This window comes from Lotus japonicus, chromosome 3 (genome assembly GCF_012489685.1).
Source record: "Lotus japonicus ecotype B-129 chromosome 3, LjGifu_v1.2".
NCBI classification, from domain to species: Eukaryota; Viridiplantae; Streptophyta; class Magnoliopsida; order Fabales; family Fabaceae; genus Lotus; species Lotus japonicus.
This window is the reverse complement of record NC_080043.1, coordinates 82,590,940-82,611,472: the sequence shown is the minus strand read 5'-3', so window position 1 is coordinate 82,611,472 and position 20,533 is coordinate 82,590,940. Positions and strand designations below refer to the sequence as shown.

The 20,533-nt window shown below is 36.6% G+C and overlaps 1 protein-coding gene across 1 annotated transcript in view; it reads left to right on the top strand.

Annotated features, from left to right (window-relative positions):
• The first annotated feature begins 4,626 nt into the window (after positions 1 to 4,626).
• LOC130746497 (midasin) overlaps positions 4,627 to 20,533 on the top strand; it is a 54,300-nt gene continuing 38,393 nt past the window's right edge. Inside the window, exons 1-22 of the mRNA XM_057599136.1 lie at positions 4,627 to 5,119; positions 5,208 to 5,530; positions 6,650 to 6,716; positions 6,806 to 7,041; positions 7,139 to 7,345; positions 7,571 to 7,740; positions 11,213 to 11,322; positions 11,441 to 11,560; positions 13,264 to 13,339; positions 14,853 to 14,975; positions 15,099 to 15,168; positions 15,249 to 15,342; positions 15,429 to 15,563; positions 15,641 to 15,697; positions 15,794 to 15,970; positions 16,071 to 16,196; positions 16,271 to 18,079; positions 18,419 to 18,459; positions 18,540 to 18,735; positions 18,831 to 18,935; positions 19,119 to 19,424; positions 20,317 to 20,510. Coding sequence (XP_057455119.1) covers positions 5,021 to 5,119; positions 5,208 to 5,530; positions 6,650 to 6,716; positions 6,806 to 7,041; positions 7,139 to 7,345; positions 7,571 to 7,740; positions 11,213 to 11,322; positions 11,441 to 11,560; positions 13,264 to 13,339; positions 14,853 to 14,975; positions 15,099 to 15,168; positions 15,249 to 15,342; positions 15,429 to 15,563; positions 15,641 to 15,697; positions 15,794 to 15,970; positions 16,071 to 16,196; positions 16,271 to 18,079; positions 18,419 to 18,459; positions 18,540 to 18,735; positions 18,831 to 18,935; positions 19,119 to 19,424; positions 20,317 to 20,510 — 4,841 coding nt within the window. The 5' untranslated portion in view covers positions 4,627 to 5,020. The remainder of the gene's footprint in view (positions 5,120 to 5,207; positions 5,531 to 6,649; positions 6,717 to 6,805; positions 7,042 to 7,138; positions 7,346 to 7,570; positions 7,741 to 11,212; positions 11,323 to 11,440; positions 11,561 to 13,263; positions 13,340 to 14,852; positions 14,976 to 15,098; positions 15,169 to 15,248; positions 15,343 to 15,428; positions 15,564 to 15,640; positions 15,698 to 15,793; positions 15,971 to 16,070; positions 16,197 to 16,270; positions 18,080 to 18,418; positions 18,460 to 18,539; positions 18,736 to 18,830; positions 18,936 to 19,118; positions 19,425 to 20,316; positions 20,511 to 20,533) is intronic.

Genomic DNA, 20,533 nt, shown 5'->3' with positions numbered 1-20,533 from the left:
GTGATTGTCCCGTCTTGCGAGACGTTATTGATCAATCCATTTTGGTAGCAGCATATAGTTGCATTATAGGGAGCTAACACCTGACCCTATGTTGTTGGATTGTAGTTATTGGTTTATTGATATCTTATTTGATGTTATATTGTTGAGGTTATTATTATCTGAGCTAATCTATGTTATGTTGTTGATATATGAGTTGAGTTATGTTGCTAGGTTATTTACCATGTTAGGTAATTAAATTCGAATAGCATGATTTTCTCTTTTATACATGGTAATTGCATGGAGTTAACCCCAGTGTTTTAAAACTCGGCTCGGACCGGCCGGTCCGACCGGTTGGACCGGGACTCGGTCACCTGACCGGTCCGAGCCTCTAGACAGATCGGTTATGCAAGCGGCTCGCTGCGAACCGGTTTGACTCGGCCGGTTTAGTGGTTGAACCGGTGACTCGGTCGGTTTTTTATCATACCAACGAGTCAACCATTCTATTTTTTTAATTATTATTTTTATTTCTGTTGGTAATGGATCATGCATCTGAGGCCCAATTAGACTAGAGTAGAGCTGGCTATTTAATAGTGGGCCTTTCTTTATTTTTTTTAACTCTGTTAACAACAGTTATTGGTTACAATGGGCTTTTTTTTTAAATTCTACTGACAACATGATAAAAGTAGACCAAAAAACGTAAATTAATTCTGAAAATCAGGTGCAAGGTGGATTCGAGCACGGAACCTGTAGGAAATAATGGAAAACATCTACCATTGGACCATGATGCTAGTTGAAAGTATCAAACGTCTTTTAAATTTATAACTTAACTTTACATTGCAATGAATATTTTTAAAATATTTTAATATAGACCGAGTCGAGCAGTCCGCTCATTGACCCACTGGTTCGACCAATGACTCATTGACTCAGTACCTCGGTCGAGTCGACCACCGAGCCGAGTCTTAAAACACTGGTTAACCCTTTCTATTTGCTACTTGTTGTTTGGGCGCTTAACGCTATTAGGCGATGGAGAGCCTTCCGTTGAAGCTTAGATGTTCGAGTTGGAGACCGTGACCGTGGGCGGTCGAGTAGAGGTGGATGAAGTAGTTGCTTCTCCCTTTTTGGAGGACTATGTATGAGTTTCTTTCTCCATCTGAAAACTCTGTTGTTTAAACCTTATCTTCGCCACTTGTCTAAGTGAGCGTACTTATTTTGGAAACTTGCTTATGATATTGTAAGACATTATTATTATATGTCGGGAACGGGTTGTTTAATTAAGACTATGTTATGTATTAAACTGTGTTTAGTTGTTTTGAAAAGGAAAAAAAATTATCGTGTTTTCTTAGGATTACGAAATAGTCCTTAGACTTTGTTAGGTTACTAATGTGACTCCTCAGTTGAGAAACCGGGGTGTTACATATTTTATCCTGGTTCACTTGAGATAAAAGCTCAAGTTAATCCAGTCCACCCGTGAAGGTGATTTCTTCCTTCTTCTGATGAAGGCAATCCACTAAAATCAATGAATGTTACAACTGCACTTGCAACCTGCTAAGTGACTAACAGTACACTGATTTTCTCACTAGTATTCTCTCAAGACGCTGATCAATCGATCCTCTCAAGACTAGCTAAACACTTAACCAAATTTGATTCAGTCCTCTCAAGATCCGACCAAACTTGGTCTCTTAAGGAACTTTACAAAGTGTTTGTAAAAGGTTTTGGGTTTACAAGAAATGCTTCTGAAAAGCTAATGGTAAACTCAGATGTTCAAGAACAGTGAAGAAATATTGCTAAGAGATTGGTTAGAATGAATTCAAGAATATCAGCAAAGTTTCTTAGCTTCTTTCTTCTATCTTCAGCCCTTATATACTCTAAGGCAATTGGTGTAGTTGTTGCTAGGGTTTTGCCCGTTGGAGTGGCAATCTTGTAATATCAGACTGCTAGGCTGAACGAGGTTGGTGGCGGACAGGCTATGACAGTACGATGTGTGCTATGACAACGACCTGTCCTTTCACCAGCTGACTTATGATCTGGAGTGCTTCAGATGGACGTTGGTGAAGCTTCTGATCAGAGTCAAACGGAAGCTTGGATCCTCTGACCTTGCAACTTCTGCATCTGGACAAGTTCCTCAGAACTTCTGAACGCCAGAGCTAGAATAGCTTGGGTCTTCAGAGCCAACTTCTTGCAGGTCTTCAGAACTTGAGTCTTCTACTTCAGGACCGTTCCTTATGGAACATATTGTCTTCAGAACTTCTGACTCCGGTTCTTCAGTACCTCTTGAGAGCTTCTATCTTCAGAACTTTTGATGGATTTGCCACTGTTCTGAACGAACATGGTGAGCTTTAGAACTCTCTTTTGGTTACTCTTGGGTCTTCATCTTCTGATGGAATTGGCTTGGGTCAGAATCAGAACCTGTTTGTCACAACTATAAAAGACAAACGTTAGAGTACCATAATTGTTCATCCTCAAAGACCTTAATTGTAATCATCAAAATATAGAGATGCAACCACTGATCAAATCTTGATCTTACAATCTCCCCCTTTTTGATGATGACAAAACAAGTATTTTGATGAACAATTCTTAGTCAATAAACTGAATACACAAGAGATAAGAGATCAGAGTTAAAGCTTATCCTTGTGTAACGGTTTATGTTGCTCCTTCTGAATCTAGGATTGCACCTGATTCTGAGCTGGGGTCCCCCCCTGAATCTATGACTTTGAGTGTCCCTTCCAACAGAGATTGTCAACAATGAACAATCCATGTGATCCCCTATGTGCTGCACTCTTGGTTGCTTATCCTGCACCTATACCCATCCGAAAAGAAAGCCATAGTCATCTGCATCCCATGCCTTAATATGAAGAAATTAAAGTTACCATTGATGTTAATATTATAAAATTTTATCAAATATTATAATTTAAATGCTAAAATCAATTTATTTTGACATTAAACTGAAAACTATATATAAATCGGGTAAATAGCCAAGTTGGTCCCTGAAAGTGTCAGTCGCCTTCAAGTTGGTCCCTAAACTTCTAAAATGCCTCTCGCGGTCCCTAGATGTGGCAAAAGTCATTCACATTAGTCCCTGACGTTAAAAACTGAGACGATCGTTAACGGAAACAGTGACTTGGAAATTTTTTTTCCATCTAAGAGAGCTGATGTTGAAATTCTTTATTTTCCCACAAAAAATGAAACTCTCAAGACACGTGTCAACAACTGATAGGCAAAAATGGTGGTCAGATTGGTCCCTGCCACCTTAATTAACTTAAAACAAAATCAAACAACCCAACCTTCATGCTTATCAAAAAAAAAAACAACCTAACCTTCATCTTCTTCCTTCTCCTCCAAACCCAACCTTCAAAATCAGAAACCCAACTCCATTAAAGCCCCACCAAGCACCACCACCACCACCACCGCCAAATCCCCTCTCTCACCCAATACCACCACCACCACCAAATACCCCTCTATCCCCATTGCACCACATCACCTTCTCCTCCCTTGGTTCCTCAAAACCAAAAAATTCAGATTTCAAACTTAAACCCAGCAAATGCCAAACCCATACTCTTATGTCGAGTAGAGAAAGGAAACAACAGCTTGGTGGTGTCGGCCTCTAGGCACGCACCGACACGCGACTGAGATGGTTCCGTCAAAAAGAGATGAGGAGGAAGATGGGTCGCGAACACAGATCTTGAGAAACCCAAATAATGCGAACCCAAATTGATCCAAGAGGGAGGGAGAGGAAGGAGAAGGGCGAGATTCTGGGCTGTGGCTTCATTTTTCTTCTCTCCTTCGTCTCTATCCAGGATGTAAATCTGATTTCAAACTCCTTCTATAGTGATTTCCCTCACTCTCCCTCTCAGCGCTCTGTTAGATCCTCTAGAAGTGAGGTGGACAAGGTTTTTGTTTGCGTCATGGGTCTAGAAAGGAGTTGGCTTGGAGTTGCTTGCATTTGGGTCGATTTCATTAAATGTGTTTCTGGGTTTTGCTTCTCCCTCTTTTGAGTTGTGATGAGAGGAGAGTTGTTGTAGAATGGAGGACAATAATTGAAAAAATTGTGGGTTTGATGTTCAATAGAGAAGATGAAAAAAGATGAATTTAACATTAGAAAAAATTAGGGGTTTTAAATTTTCTATTTTTTTTTTCTGGAATTGGAAAATTTTCTGGGTTTTCAAGTTTAAACTTGAAGATGGAAGAACATAACAGATGTTTTCAATGATAAAAATTCTCTTTTTTTTTATGTTAAGAATTAATTTACCACATTCAGGGACTAATTTGACGGATGAATGTTTTCCTAACATTCCAGTTCCACTGTCAATCCACCTAGGCAAAAAAATAAAATAAAAAAATCCAAGTCACTGTTTTCGTTAACGACCGTCTCAGTTTTTAACGTCAGGGACTAATGTGAATGACTTTTCCCACATCTAGGGACCGCGAGAGGCATTTTAGAAGTTTAGGGACCAATTTGAAGGCGGATGACACTTTCATGGACCAACTTAGCTATTTACCATATATAAATCAGTTTTTGTCATTAAAAAAAAGTTGTGACATAAAATCCTAGCCCTTAATCACACATTTTCCCAAAAATCTAATAAGGCCCACCATCACCGTTCACGTTACATTCACTCTCTTCGCGCTCAGGTTGTGCCGCTTGCCTTGAACTTATATAAACCCCATAAACCCTAAACCATGAACACGAACTTTTTGCCCTGAACGATTACCGCAGAGCTTCTTCTGCGACTCCGAGACACTCTCTCCGCTACCAAATTCCGCTCACTGCTTCATCTTCAACCGCCGTGCGCCGCCGCAAACACTGAAATCAATTTCAATCGCAAACAATCACAACCCGAACGAACTCCATTCAATTCAATGAGTTCCTCTTAACTTCTCCCTTTTCATTTTCATTGCTTTGTTAATTGTTATTGTTCTGATTGAAACTAAACGTGTGTTTGTTTTTCATTTTAATCAATTTTCTGATTGTTTTTATAGTATTACATACTACATAACTCTCTTTTGATTGATCACACATAGACAAGTGTTTCAGCAGCTTCACATGGCGATTGACGGCAGTTTCAGTATAGAGTCTTCGCTTCGGCGATTTCTCGATCGTTGCCCCGAGCTTCAACCTAAGTTCGGTTCGCTAGCAGAGAAGGCATGTCTCTTCAATTTCATCAGTTGCAGTTTCTCAACTTTTTGCATTGATTTTATGTATTTACTTTTTTTTTTGTTCTTGTATGCAGGGAAGCTTGGTTACTGAGGAGGAAGTAGTTGATTCGTTAGTGAGGGTGTTTCTGCATCCTAGATATACAATTCCATTGATTGGATGTTTCCGTCCAATTGCTCGGAATTTTGTCGACAAAGCTGTTGCTTTGCTTCGTCTGGTGAAGAATTTGAGGTCTGATACTGAGGGCACCGCCATGGAAATCGACGGTGAAGGTGATTCTGTATTGGGTGATGTTGAGGATGTCGTGGAGTCTTATAGTGAAGGAAGGGGTTTAGTTCTTCATGAGTTTGCTTGTCTGGCCTTCTGTCGTGCTCTTGACATGTTTCCTTTTCTGCTGAGGTTGGTATCTTCTCTGTAAAATACAGTAGTATGAGGCTAGTTTCGAACAGTTTTTTCCTTTGTCTTTCATGTTTTGAGCTTTCGTGGGTTATATTCGTTTGAATTCAGTAGAAGGATGGTTAGTTGTAGTAATTATTATGCTAGAATTAGGAATGCTGTATATGCCAATGCCACTTATGATTGCTTCCTCTTTTGTGTGAATGACTAGTTTGAATCTGGTTAGTTTGCAAGTACTTTCCTGAATACTATAACAATTTTCTTATGAGGGTGTTTGTTTCAAGTTATGTAAGCACCTTACTGAGAATATTTATGTTGGGAATGGACAATCCCGGATCCAATAGATTCATGGGAAAAAATAACCCACACTTCCCCATGATTTATTCCCATAAAAGGGGTTGGAACAGATACATTCTATCACATTCCGATGAGAGAGATTAGGAAAAATAACTGTCACATTTGATTTTATTCACATGTTAGCCAAAGCCAATCATGGTTTTTCTAATATTCCTGAGAAAAGCATTCCATCATTATATTATTGGGCACATTATTTCCTATATTTGTGTAACCTGAAACAAATGCCCCTACACATACATCATACATCTGAGAGATTGGAGAGATTTATTGTAAACTGGATTTGTTTTGCATTGCTATACCTCTTATTGTGCCTTTCATTAGGAGGATATAACATTTTGTGGCCATACTTCTTTATTCTATTTGATATGATAACAACACCATTTCATCCAGTGTGTGTATATGACTGCACGTGCATGCACGCCCAAGCTTATGTTCATTTGTACAAGTTCATCCGTTTTGTCCGAGAAACAGAAAGAAGTTTGTGTTATGTTGGTTACTATCAGAAACTGAACTTTGATAAATAGTTTTCCTCTTATATTTGCTGAAATTTGCATTATAATTCGCTGGCTATTCTCAATATTTGCATAGTTGTTGGGCAGAATTATTCGTTTCATGGTATTTTTCTTATCCGCTATCCTTCTATCTAGACAAGCATGTGCATGCTTTTCATAATGGATGGTTTTGTTTGCTTATTGAAAAATTCCAGTGCTCTAAATATACTTTTACAAGTTATAACATTGTGATTTTGTTTGCTACTTGGTGCAGTTCTGTATTGAACTATTTCAATTTTGCTCCTGCTCCTTTTGAAAGATTTTCAATGAAACAAGCTACGGTCAGTATAACCTTTTGTAATTGTTTTTTGGGGAAATCATTCTATGATGCTTTGAGATATTACCTACAAATTTGCGTCTCATTTTACAGGTTGAGATCCATGAACTAAATGTTGCCCAAATATCATACCGCCTCCTTCTTATGGAACCTGAAATTTTCTCTAAGCTTTGGGACTGGTCTTGTTTTCTTGATCTCGTAAAAGAGCCACAAAAACCAGACTTGTTATGGTCTGGGGTGCAGATATTAGGAGTTGTGCTAAAGTTAGGTTTTAGAGCCACGGAAAGTTTGAATATTGTGGCTGACAAAGCATTTGAATGTCAATTGCGGTCAGTATTGTTAATTTGATTTTTTGGCTGCCTGTTGTACTTAAAAAGTTTAATTGTGGTGCTTGTTTAATGACAATTTTCAATTTGGTGTTTTCAGTTGGGAAGAGTTCTGTCGAGACACAGCACTAGAGAAAGCTGCTTGGTTTGTTGATTCAGCAGACCATATGTCTGGTTCTACAGATAGAAGCATGGATTTCAATCAAGCGAACTGTTTAAAATCTTTCAGATCTAATCATCAGGCTATTAGCTCACCAAATCTTCATGAGTTGCAGCCACCTTTAAGGAGTCAACGGCGTTATACAAGGTTCTAAGTCATATTTCTGACTTCTTTTTTCTGCTATTTATAATTTGTTTTCACATTTTAACATGATTATAGTTTAGTTACTTCCCATTATTGTGCTTGAACTTTTTAAAGTGCTCTGCCTTTGTTTATTTGTTGTTGCATCTCTTTGGTAAGTCTTACTGATACACCGTATTTTCAGTTGTACTACCAATGCCGCTTAAATTTTGGTATCTTCTGTATTTTTAGGGATGGAATGTCATTAAGTAGTACTTTCATATTGACCTCAGCGGTGAAGCAAAGTTACCAGAGAGTTCTCTTGGCATCTAGTCAGAAGTGGCCTGTCCTTTTATATGGTCCCTCTGGTTCTGGAAAATCTGCCCTCATTGCCAAGCTGGCTGAGGAAAGTGGAAACAAAGGTACTTTGTATAATTTACCCTTTTTTTTGTTCGCCCATGTCTATGAGTTGGATTTGGTTGAGCATGTCTACATGGAAGATCATATCTTCCAAACTTTCTTTTTCTTTTCTTTCCTTTTCTTTTCATTTCCTTTTTCCTTTTTGTGTGTGGTAGCTTGTCAATACTTGCTTTGTGCCTTTGTGGAAGATGGTAATCAAGTATTTCTTTGTATATATGTTATGGCAGCATTGATTGACGTTCTAGGTTTTTATGTTTTCAGTCAAAATAACATACTTGAGGACCCAAATACTGTTTATAGAAGAAACGGTAGGCAAGCTAGCTGATTTGCATCCTGTTAGGCTTTCAATCAGCTATGCACTTGCTATGTGTTTGTTTGATTTACTAGTCTTGTTTAAATAAATTGCCTTATTATTTTATTTGGCTTTTATTGCATTTTATCGTGAACTGTTATTGATTTTGGTTGGAATGAAGAACCTTTGTCGTGTTTTTGGTTACTTTGACTGTAGAAGTCCTTAGTTTCCTTTTTTAGAATATATGAAAAATATCCCATAATATTTGGCTTGTATTTTTTGTTGTTTAGAATATCTTAAATAATCCTTTAGGATTTATTTCCACATATGGAGCTAATGTGTGATAACCATCCAGCTACGTATCTCACAATATTTGGCCATGTGGAACTTATGTCTGATAATCATCCAGCTTTGCATCTCTCCAATCCCGTCTTACCCAAGCCTCTAGAAGTTGATTATCATTTTATCAAAGAAAGTTTTTTCGGGCATCATCATTACTGATATTTTCACTAAATCCTTTGGGTTTTAGGATACTATTGAACACATGTTTTAAGTTGGATGCATATGATCTACCCCTTTAGCTTGAGGGCTATTATTGTGCAAGAACTATTTCCTTGTTATCCTATTGTTATAGTTTCCCTATTTAGTATGACTAGGCATGGTAGTCAAAATCCCGATTTTAATCCCTTAGTCTAACGATTATGTGGTTACAGTGCAGATTAAAGCCTGTCTCACAATTGTAACAAAAAAAGTCTGTCTCAATCCTTTTCTGGCTAAATCTGACCTTAAATGCAATTAAGATTGCATCTTATTCACAATTATGCAATTTAACTACGCGACCCCGTTTCACAAAACTCCTTTTTTTTGAGCCACCAAGCCCCCTACTCTCCCTCACTCACATTTGCGAGCCCTCTTCTTTCCCCCACTGCACCCGCGATGAGAGACCGAGACTATTGCGGCACGCACGTAAAGGGGTGGTGTTGGGATTAAGGCGGCTACTGAGGCTGATTTAGTAAGATATTCATATGAATTATGAGTACAACTTTATTTAAGTGTTTCTTGTTATTTACAGTGTTTATGTTGTTGTTTACGCTATATATATATAATAATTTAGGGGAATGCTAACTTACTCCCACTTGATTTTGTGAAGGAGTAAGTTAGCAACCAACACCTTTTCTTTTAGACAAAAAATACCCCCACTTTTTATTTTTAAAAACATTCAAACTTTAGGTTTTTCGGTAATTTTACCTTTCCACCCCTTTTCTCTTTCCAGCTACCCATTTCTCTTCTTAAATATTGTTTTTTTCCACGTTCTGCCACTTTCTTTCCTTCACCATTTTAACCTCCATCACTTAAATTGGCAAAAGATGCAATCTTTCTCTTTCCTTGCCAAGAACCAGCCGTCGTTTGTCTGTTTCTCTGGTTTTCTTGCATAGATTAAGTTACGTGATCTACGAGGAAGGAAAAATTGCACGAGAAAATTGGTGGTAGATGAAATCCCTCATGGCCTTGATTAATTATCCCTCATGTAGTCAACAATGTTCAGTTCCAAAGTCAACAACTTGTAGAAAACAAATTTGTAGAAACCACAATGAGCAGAGGAAGGGGTGTCACTTTATCCCAATAAATGTTGAAGAAGGTGAAAAATGAGGAGAGGGGGCGTTACTTTCACAGAGAAAGGTGGAAGGAGATGATAAATGATGAGAGAAAAGTTGAGATTTAAAATTTAAAAAGTTTGAGTAAGTAAAATTACATTGGTAACCCCACTTTATTGTCTTCAAGGAGAGAGAGTTTTGGAGTTTTTTGTCTAAAAAAAAGGTGTTGGTTGCTAACTTACTCCTTCACAAAATCAAGTGGGAGTAAGTTATCATTCCCCATATATATATATATATATGTATATAAGAATATATAAGAACTTGGCTAGATCTTACGATTATGCAATTTACAATTAGTACTCCCTTCTCGATTAAAGCCATAATCCTGATTTTGATTACCTTGTGACCAAGACTTTGCAACTTTAAGTGTTTCTTGTTATTTACAATGTTTTGTTGTTGTTGTTGTTGTTGTTTATGCTATTTTATATGTATATATATGTATGTTTGCATATATGAATTTTTATGCATGTGTTTGTCTATAAGAATTTTTCTAAATCTTATGATTATACGAAAAACAATTAACACCCCTCCCCGATTAAAGCCATAATCCCAATTTTGACTACCTTGTGACCAAGACCTGGCAACCATGTATATAAATGTCGTACTTATGAATCATGGTAATATCAATTTATTATGTGTAGTACTTCAAGTTTCAAGTCCTTCCTTAAAAGTAGGCAGTTATTCATTAAATTTTAGGAGAACCTATGAGCAGATGTTCTTTTTATTTTTGCTTTCCCTTGCCTGCAGTTTTCTTTCTTCTGTAAATATTCTCCTATTAACAGCATCAATGGCTTTTAATGCATTTTTTGGTAATTTAAATGACGGGGAATTATCTGAATTTGAGTGTATTTTGGGGTCTCATGACATTACTAATCTGTGTTTTCCCTTGGATAAAAGGATTTAGTCCTTTGGTCTTTCTGGGAATCATTTTTGCAAATCTTTTTTTAAGTTCCTCACACATTCTTTGAATAGGGCACTTCTCTTAATAATCTATTGTAGTTGTTGATTTCCATGTCTCCCTCTAAAGTCAAGCCTTTTATTTAGACTTTGTGATTGACAGAACTCTTAATTATGCTGCATATTTTCTATCCCCTGATATTTTTGTGTAATGTTTGGTTTGTGCTTAGAACCTGTCCTGTTCGTACATTGTTTAATTGTTTTTTCTTCATGGCACTTCTTATTTGGTTTTTGGGGTCAATGCTGGCGTGCCTTAGGTCCTTGGACCACTTCTTGAGGGTTGGATTTAATGTCTTTGGTAAAAGGAAGGAGACTAAATTTTGGTCGCAACATGTAGTGTATGCTACAATACGGTGTATTTGGTTATGATTGAATTCTTGAACATTTATGGAGGTTTCTGCACTATGTGGTGCAAAGCATATGGCCTTTTCATGTTTATGTCTTTTTGTTTTGTTTAGGAGGATTTCTTATGCTCTTAACTCTTTGAATTCTTTCTCTTCATTTCAACTTATTTTGTCAGTCTTTTTTTTCTATAAATTGTTGTTTATGCTCTCTTATTTTGCTTTGCAGTTCTGTCTATCCAGATGGATGATCAAATTGATGGTAGGACATTGGTTGGAGGATATGTTTGTACAGATAGGCCAGGGGAGTTTAGATGGCAGCCCGGTTCTCTTACTCAGGTTTTTTCATGACTGTTGCTATCCTATCCAACCAAACAATCAGATGCATACTTTTGAGGTCTGTGCATAAGAAAAATTTGTAAAAGGCTTCTTATTTTTTTTTTCTGTCTTTGAACAGGCTGTGCTGAATGGTTTTTGGATTGTTTTTGAGGATATTAACAAAGCACCATCTGATGTACACTCCATTTTATTGCCTCTATTGGAAGGGGCTGGTTCATTTATGACAGGACACGGGGAGGTGATTTCCTTGCCCATTGCTCCCTTTATTGAATAATATAATTTAATTCATTACTGTTTGTGTTTTAAGTGTGTTGATGCTAAAAAATAGTTCAGTTTTTGTATATTGATTTTGCTATTCTAGTTGTTGGATGTCTAGTATCTATGTTTCTGTTAATTTTGGATAATGTGTTTCCGTTGTTCTTTGTATTGCAAGCATTATGTTGACTGGTAACATAACACGTCAGACCTTTGGAATAGTTGTTTCATGACTGGCTATTATAAGCCCCTATAACCAAGTGGTTTGGAGTTTGATATTTTTGCCCCTGTTCTAAATAAAAAATGTTTTAAACCAAAATTAGGTGAGCAGAGCCTCTATATTATGTTTCATGCTGAACAGGAGTGGGGGGGGGGGGGCTTGTTAGATATAAAACGTTCAGGCGACTTTACTGAACAGTTGAATCTTTTTGAATAGTTGGCTCACAAATCGTTGTACATTTGGTTCCTGATTCTTGAGTTAATCGATTATACTTTAAAATTGGAATGTCCGTTAAAGAAAGATATGTTAATAGAGAAAGAAAAAGGAAATATAACAGATGTCCTATTTAAAAAGAAAAGCAAAAATAGGAAAGCTAGACAAGAATCTAAGCCAATCCTCATTGAAGAGGGCACAGTAGGAAGTTTCAGTTGAAAGTTCTACCCTTATGCTCTGTTCAAATGCATCAAACTGCTATTTATACATGGCACAATTTGTTTGAGTTTTTGATTCTTGAGTTAATCGATTATACTTTAAATTTGGAATGTCTGTCAAAGAAGTATATTTTAATAGAGAAAGAAAAATGAAATATATCGGATGTTCTATTTAAACAGAAAAGCAAAAATAGGAAAGCAAGACATCTAAGCCGATCCTCGTTGAAGAGGGCACAGTAGGAAGTTTCAGTTGAAAATTCTACCCTTATGCTCTGTTCAAATGCATCAAACTGCTATGTATACATGGCACAATTTGTTTGAGTTTTGGTTGATTAGTAGCAATGGAATAATCCTTTGACATTTTCTGTTCTTCCTGGTTAACTGGTGATCATAATATAATAACATATGCATTTTCTGGGTAAGTGATGCATGTCTTACCAGAGGTGCTAGAAGATTTTATTTTGTCTATTTTATTTTTATTCCTCTGTAGTGGTCATTACCAATTGTGTTTTGAATAGAAGAGAAAGAGTAAAATGAAAAAGAGGAGAGGTTATGTCAATGACCACTACAGAGGAATAAAAAGTTGAATTGAGAACATTTTACTAGGGTAGGTGGGCCTGTGCATTCTCAAACGAGCTTTTGCGTGAGGGCCGAGGGGCGTGTTAGAAACAATAAGATAAAACCATTCATGTGGCTCTTACTTAAGCTTTTGGGATAAAAGGCTGTTTGAGACAAACAAACAAAAATAATAGCAATTTTAATTTCTTAAGGAATATAATGTTTTAATTTATTTTTCCTAGTAAAGGAGTAAACTATTCTATACATTCATAACTCATTATTTCTTTCCCGTTTCATCCAACCAAACAAGTGGATAGAAAATTGTAGTTTTCTTTCTCTTCATTTTCAACCATTCGAAGCAAACTGTAAAATCCACATATTTTTTTTCACTATTTTCTTTCTATGCAGTTTCTTTCCTCTCATTTTGTTTTACAAACCAAACTAGGAATGATTGTTCAAGCATTACTTATTTTACAGGTAATAAAGGTGGCAGAAAATTTTAGATTGTTTTCAACAATTGCTGTTTCTAAGTTCGACTCATCTGAGATATCAGGTTTTTACTTTTACCCTTTCAATCATTGTTTTATTTAATATGTTACTATTGTTGTAGTGATTGATATCATGGTTTTTATTTGTTTAATTTCTCATAAATTTTATTTGGAGCGCTAACTGCTAACATTGTGTAACTCAACTTGATGTTGTGCCTAAACTAAATTGGTGATTTAGTAGAGATCCTTTCAAGTGAGTATTGGATTTGGGTATAAGAAAGAGACCAAAACTCTGGCAGTGTGTGATAATTGGTAAATGCAATCCTTTGATGCACTTGGCCGAAACACAATGCATACGTTTTTGAGTCTCTTCTGCCCTTGGCTGTTTCAAGGGCAGCTCTGCTGCATTTTAGATCAGCAATATTAACAAACCATGAAAACAATATCAACAGTTTCCATATTTAGGGTGCGTTTGGGTAAAATGGAATAAGCATTTATCATATAAGGGCATCATAAGCTTATTTGAGAAACTTGTGTAGTTAATGAAAGTACAATTAAAATAGCTTCTAGGTGAGTCATACGCTTATCCAAATACTTATATAAGTGCTTATGTTATAAGATAAAGTCAAATTACGTGTCTTGAAGGGATTCTGCGATTCTGCTAATAATGACTCTTACCATAGCAGTCCGGTTGCTGTATTTGCAATATTCTGCCGCCGTGCCCGACTGGGCTAAGGGTGCTGTAACTTTTGTATCTTAGAACTTCAAGCGACTAAATTTGGACCAATATATACGCATAAACCTGAGATGACCATAGTCATCTGGGTTTCATTCCCTGTCCACTTCTTAATAGGCTGCAAGAGGGAATAGGCTTGTTAGAAATCCTAAGTTAGAACCACACAACACCACAAAACCTTAGGCTTAAGGCAATGGGTGTGTGTGTTCTTTATTATATATGCACTTGTGCACTTGCTAATATAAGCAATGTGGGACTTCTTTGAGTCACCACTTTATTATCTCTATTAAGGCTGACCAAGTGAAGTTCTCTACAGAAGAAAATCACGATTGATTGTGCCCTTATGGTATCCAAGAATTATTTTTTTGGAAATATGTTGTTCGAAATACAAACAACCGAAAATCTAATTTCTGGCTATTAGAGTGAGAGAGAATGAACCTAGATAGAGAGTAAATCTGGAAAGTGATTGTGTTGATTGAAGTCTGAGTAGTGTGTTACAATCTATATAGATTATGCTTGATTACATACAGTTTTATCAAATATCCTGCATGGTGGTTTCTCATGGTGGGTTTTTGGCTTTCCGGCATGGCTGATATCCCGCCATATGGGCGTCATTTCGGCCATATTTCGCTATATTCCGCCATTATTTGTCATGTTTGGTGGGATTTTGGCTTTCCGCCTTGACCCTCTATCCGCAATTAACAACACTGATTACATAGTAGATATATATAGATGCTACCTTTTGATCCTGGGAAAATGATGTTGTTATTGTTTTTGAAATATAATCATATTTATCTATATTTTGGATTATTAACTAGATGCTGACTTTTTTGTACTATAAGGTCAATATTCACTTAGTGTCCTTTGGAGAAAAGTAATGATTCAGCCACCAGGTAATGATGATTTGCACGAGATAGTCAAAGTGAATTATCCTGATTTGGAGCCTCTTGCAGGAAAACTCATAGGTAGTGATGTGATACTTTGTTAATATGTAGCTTCTCATGATTTATTTTTAACTATAAGAAGTAATTCGCCGTCTTATCTTTTATTTCCTCGCTATAAATCATCTCTATACATATTTTCCGCAGAAACCTTTGAAACGGTTAACTCTATTTCCATGCCTCAAATTGCGGGTCATCTTGGCAGGTTCTCGTTAAGGTATTCAGAGTAATTTTACTCTGCATGTGATATTTTGCCATTTTTTTTTAATTGATGCGACTTTCGATTCTCAATGGCAGGGATCTCCTTAAATGGTGCAAAAGGATCGCGGGTTTAGGTTTTAGCTTTGATGGTAGCTTGCCAGAAGAGAAATGTAATTCTGTGTGTAAAGAGGTTTGTTTATTTGTTTGTTTTTCTTACTATTCTCTTATTATCTAATTCATAGAGCCAGTTCATGTGTAGCTTGTCTTGTATTTCAGGCTATTGATGTATTTGCGACCTTTTCAACATCTTTAAAAAACCGGTTGTTGATAATGAAAGAGATAAAAAAGTTGTGGAAAATACGAGATTCTGCTGTTGAGGCCCTGTATCCCCCGGACAAACCAATAATTCAGGTTTTACTTAGAAAAAATTGAACCTTTTCTTCTATATTTTGGCACATCGCCTTCTCATTTGCGGTGGTAAAATGCAGGATTTTGTTACAGAGTTAAGAATAGGCCGGGTTTCTCTTCAGTACACTAAAAAACCTGTAAGTAGAGTTAGTTGAATTCAAAATTGAAAAAATGATACAGTTTTAGTAGAAAGGTCTTATTGTTCTTGACTTTGCTTTATATTTCATGTCCAGTTACCTGAAGGTAAAAAACATTTTGTTGAGATCCGTAGATCTCTGTATGCATTAGAGAGCATAGCTAGCTCTGTCAAGTATAATGAGCCTGTACTCTTGGTTGGAGAAACTGGTACTGGGAAGACCACACTTGTCCAAAATTTGGCTTCAAGGCTTGGTCAAAGACTTACTGTTTTGGTATGTTACATATTTAGATTTCTATTTTATTTTCTCTTTGATTTGAAATTGGATTAGAAATTCGCTCTAGTGACACATGTTGCTTTGGTTTTGTGTCCAGAACATGAGTCAACAAAGTGATGTTGCTGACATACTAGGAGGGTTCAAGCCTGTAGATGCACAGTTTGTGTATTTCCCTCTTTATAAGGAATTTGAAGATCTCTTTTCCAGGACATTTTCTATGAAGGTATTTATTTTTGTTTTTTATTTGTATTTTATGTGTAATTTTGTTAATATGTTAAATGTTTTGATGCTGAACAGGGAAATGTAGACTTTCTTAGACACCTACAGGAGTTTTTATCTCGTAAGAATTGGGAAATGCTACTTAAAGGGTTTAGGAAAGGAGTTGAAAAAGCAGTTGAGCTTATAAGAACTGGACCATCTAAAAAGCGTAAAAGGCCATTAAAAGAAGAAAAAATCCAAGCTTGGGAAAGATTTTCTATGAAACTTGAAAGTATCTATCAAAGTAATCCATCTTCGGGGATGATGTTTTCTTTTGTAGAAGGAAGTTTTGTTACTGCTCTTAGAAATGGTGAGTGGATTTTGCTTGATGAGGTGAATTTAGCTCCTCCAGAAACGTTGCAAAGAATTGTCGGTGTTCTAGAAGGGGAAAATGGGGCTCTATGTTTAGCTGAAAGAGGTGATATTGATTATATACACCGTCATCCAAACTTTCGTATATTTGCTTGCATGAATCCTGCAACAGATGCAGGGAAGCGGGATTTGCCCTTTTCTTTGAGGAGTAGATTTACTGAGTATTTTGTTGATGATGTTTTGGATGATGATGATTTAAGTCTATTTATTAGTCGGTTCATCAAGGAAGATCATAAAAATAATGATGTTGTTTTGGATCGTTGGCGAGTGAATAAAATTGTTTGTTTTTATAAGGAATCAAAAAAGGAATCTGAAGAGAGGCTGCAGGATGGTGCTAATCAGAAACCTCAATACAGTTTAAGATCCCTTTATCGTGCTCTAGAGTATACTAGGAAAGCAAAGAAAAAATTTGGATTTGAAAAGGCATTATATGATGGCTTTAGTATGTTTTTCCTCACGATGTTGGATGGACCTAGTGCTAAAATAATGAGGCAAAAGATACTGTCCCTTCTGTTAGGGGGTAAGTTGCCTTCACATGTGGATTTTGTTAGCTATTTGGATACCTTCAACTCTGATGGATATTCAGGGAGGTATGTTCAAACTAAAAGTATCCAGGAGCATCTCGGAAATTTGGCCCGTGCTGTTCTAATAAAGAGGTACCCTGTTCTCCTACAGGGACCCACATCTAGTGGAAAAACTAGCCTTGTTAAGTACCTTGCTGCAACAACCGGACATGAGTTCATAAGAATCAATAATCACGAACACACTGATTTGCAAGAGTATCTTGGTTCTTACATAACTGATGCTAGTGGGAAGCTTGTTTTTAATGAAGGTGCTTTGGTTAAAGCTGTAAGAAATGGTTACTGGATTGTACTGGATGAGCTTAACTTGGCTCCATCTGATGTATTGGAGGCTTTAAACCGATTACTTGATGATAACAGAGAGCTTTTTGTTCCTGAACTGCAACTGACGATTCAAGCACATCCAGACTTTATGCTTTTTGCCACTCAAAATCCACCTACGCATTATGGTGGGCGTAAAATGTTGTCTCGGGCATTTCGCAATCGTTTTGTGGAGATTCATGTTGAGGAAATTCCTGATGATGAATTGAGCCAAATATTGTGTGAGAAATGTGAAATTCCCCCAAGTTATGCGAAAATAATGGTTGAAGTCATGACGGAGCTTCACTTGCAGAGACAGAGTAGCAGAGTCTTCGCTGGTAAACATGGATTCATAACTCCTCGAGACTTGTTTCGTTGGGCTAATCGTTTCAAGATGTTTGGTAAGACTAAAGAGGATTTGGCCGAAGATGGGTATTATCTTTTGGCAGAAAGGCTACGGGATGAGAATGAGAAGTCTGTTGTTCACAAAGCTCTATGTAAGCCTCGCCGGGTTGAGAATGAGAAGTCTGATGTTCACAAAGCTCAAAGTAAGCATTGTCAGGAAGAGCTAAACATAAAAAATTTGTATAATCAGGTACTCCTTTATTTATTTATTTATGCATTTGTTACTTGTCTGTGGTTAGCTAGGGAGCTGTTGGTTTTGTTACAATTATGCTGCCCCTGGTTTTCACATGATTATGGCTTTTGAGTTCTGGTTCTGCATTAATATCTATTATGAATAAAATATTTTGAAGGGAAGTTCACTGTGTGTATGATTTGCTTGACTTGCTACGGCGAAGTGCATACTTAGTCTGCAAATTTTATCTTGGCATGAAATGATCAATTTAAGCTTTTTCGAGTTTATTATTCTGGAATTTTTGTCAATTATTCTACTTGGCATTTGTTTTTAATTTTTTTCTCTTTTCTCATACAGCATTCTTGCTTAATTGGGGAAAGTTCAAAGGGTCTTGAGAGGTACAGCTTTAATATTTCCGTTTCCATCTGGTCCTAAATCGTTTGTTTACCATTTCTTACTGATGGTTTGGCATATGCAGGGTAATCTTGACCAAAAGTATGCAGAGGTTATACTTCCTTTTGGAGCGCTGCTTTCAATTACGTGAGCCTGTTCTGCTTGTTGGGGAAACAGGTGGAGGGAAGACTACTGTCTGTCAGTTGCTAAGTGCTCATTTGAAGTTGAAGTTACATATCTTGAACTGTCATCAGTATACTGAAACATCTGATTTTATTGGGGTTAGTTTTCTCATGCTTTTCTTTTATTGTTCTTTAAAGGACTTTTAATATACTACTATTATTAGCAGAAGTTTTGACTATAAAATGTTATCCAGGGGTTTCGTCCTATTCGAGAGAGATCCAGACTGATTTCTGAGTTTAAAGACATCCTTGAACAGTTGAAGAAACTAAAGGCTTTTACATACTATCCTGAAAACCTTGTGAGTGCTGTGCATATATTTTATTTGTCGTTTTACATTCCTTTAAAGAACATGAGTTTTATGTTGACTTCTGCATAATTAATTGTTGTCCTAATTTTGCTGCAATCAGAGCTCTTTTTCCCTCTATTTAAATATCCCGCATTATGCTTATAAAAAATGCTGACTAGTCATTTCCCTCTACAGCTTGTTTCTTCTGACATAGATCAAGCTTCTTCAACTATTAAATCGCTGAGTGATATGATATGTAAATATAAAGAAGGCAAAGTTTGTATTGCTGATGTCAACAGTGAAGATTTATACGATTTTGAGCAGTTAAAATTGAAGCTTGAGGTGTTGCATCAAAAGTGGCAGAGCATATTTGTGTGGCAGGATGGTCCCCTTGTAAGAGCAATGAGAGACGGTGATCTCTTTCTTGTAGATGAGATTTCCTTGGCTGATGATAGTGTCCTTGAGAGATTGAATAGTGTGCTGGAGCCAGAAAGGATGCTAGTAAGTTATCGATGCATATAAGTATTTCTTTAATTTGCTGCTTAAGCTGCCTTCGAATCTAGCTTTCTAGTTCGTGGTGTATTAAATGATAGTTTTATTCTTTTATCTTCCAATTGGTTTAATGATGATTATGTTTACTTTTATATTGAGATATATTAAATGTACATGAAATTAATTAAAAGATGGTTGTAGCTTCTTTTCCCTGCCTGCTTAATGGAGGTATTGATGGGAACAAAGGGGGAAGTCCTTAATAGGAAAACCAGAGAAAGAGAAAAAGATTTGCATATGAAATATTCACTATGAATTGTTAACCGATACAATGAGGATTGAATCCTTATATAGGATTGAAGAAGCTTGCTCTACAAGCTAAACTAACAGCTAAGCTAACTCTAACTGAATGGTAACAACCTCTAACAGAATTGACAGCTGTTCCTCTAACAGAATTGACAGCTGTTCAAAACAGAATTAACAACTGTGTCCAGCTGGCATTCCAGCTGGCACACACACACTAAGCATAACCAATATTTTCATATCACCTATATACTCTAATAGTCCTTTGTTCTCTGGGAGGGGATATGTTTCTTGATGGTTTGAGAGTTCTATTGAGCTAGTGTGAGAAGAAATATTATTGAAACTTAGGAATAGAGTTTGCAAAATAATTGAGGATAAGGTATCTCCCCTAACAAGAGTTTGCATATATTCTAGCGCTATCCATTAAAAAGCAATGTTTTGTGTGCAAAAATAGTAGTTTCTTAAATGATAATGAACAGAAGTGATTGCTTATGTCTATTACTTTTGTGAATTGCTGGTAATATATATTTTCTGCATAATTGCTTACTTGTCAGCATTTGGTTTCAATATTTTCAATCTGAGTGTTTCTTTGTGGCTGCAGTCTTTGGCTGAGAAAGGAGGGCCTGCGCTGGAGAAAGTTGAAGCACATTCGAATTTCTTTGTTCTTGCTACGATGAACCCTGGGGGTGATTATGGCAAGAAAGAGTTGTCTCCAGCATTACGAAACCGGTTCACAGAGATATGGGTTCCCCCTGTTAATGATCTAGACGAGCTTCAAGAAATTGCTCTTAAAAGGTATCTTTAATTCAGTATTAGAA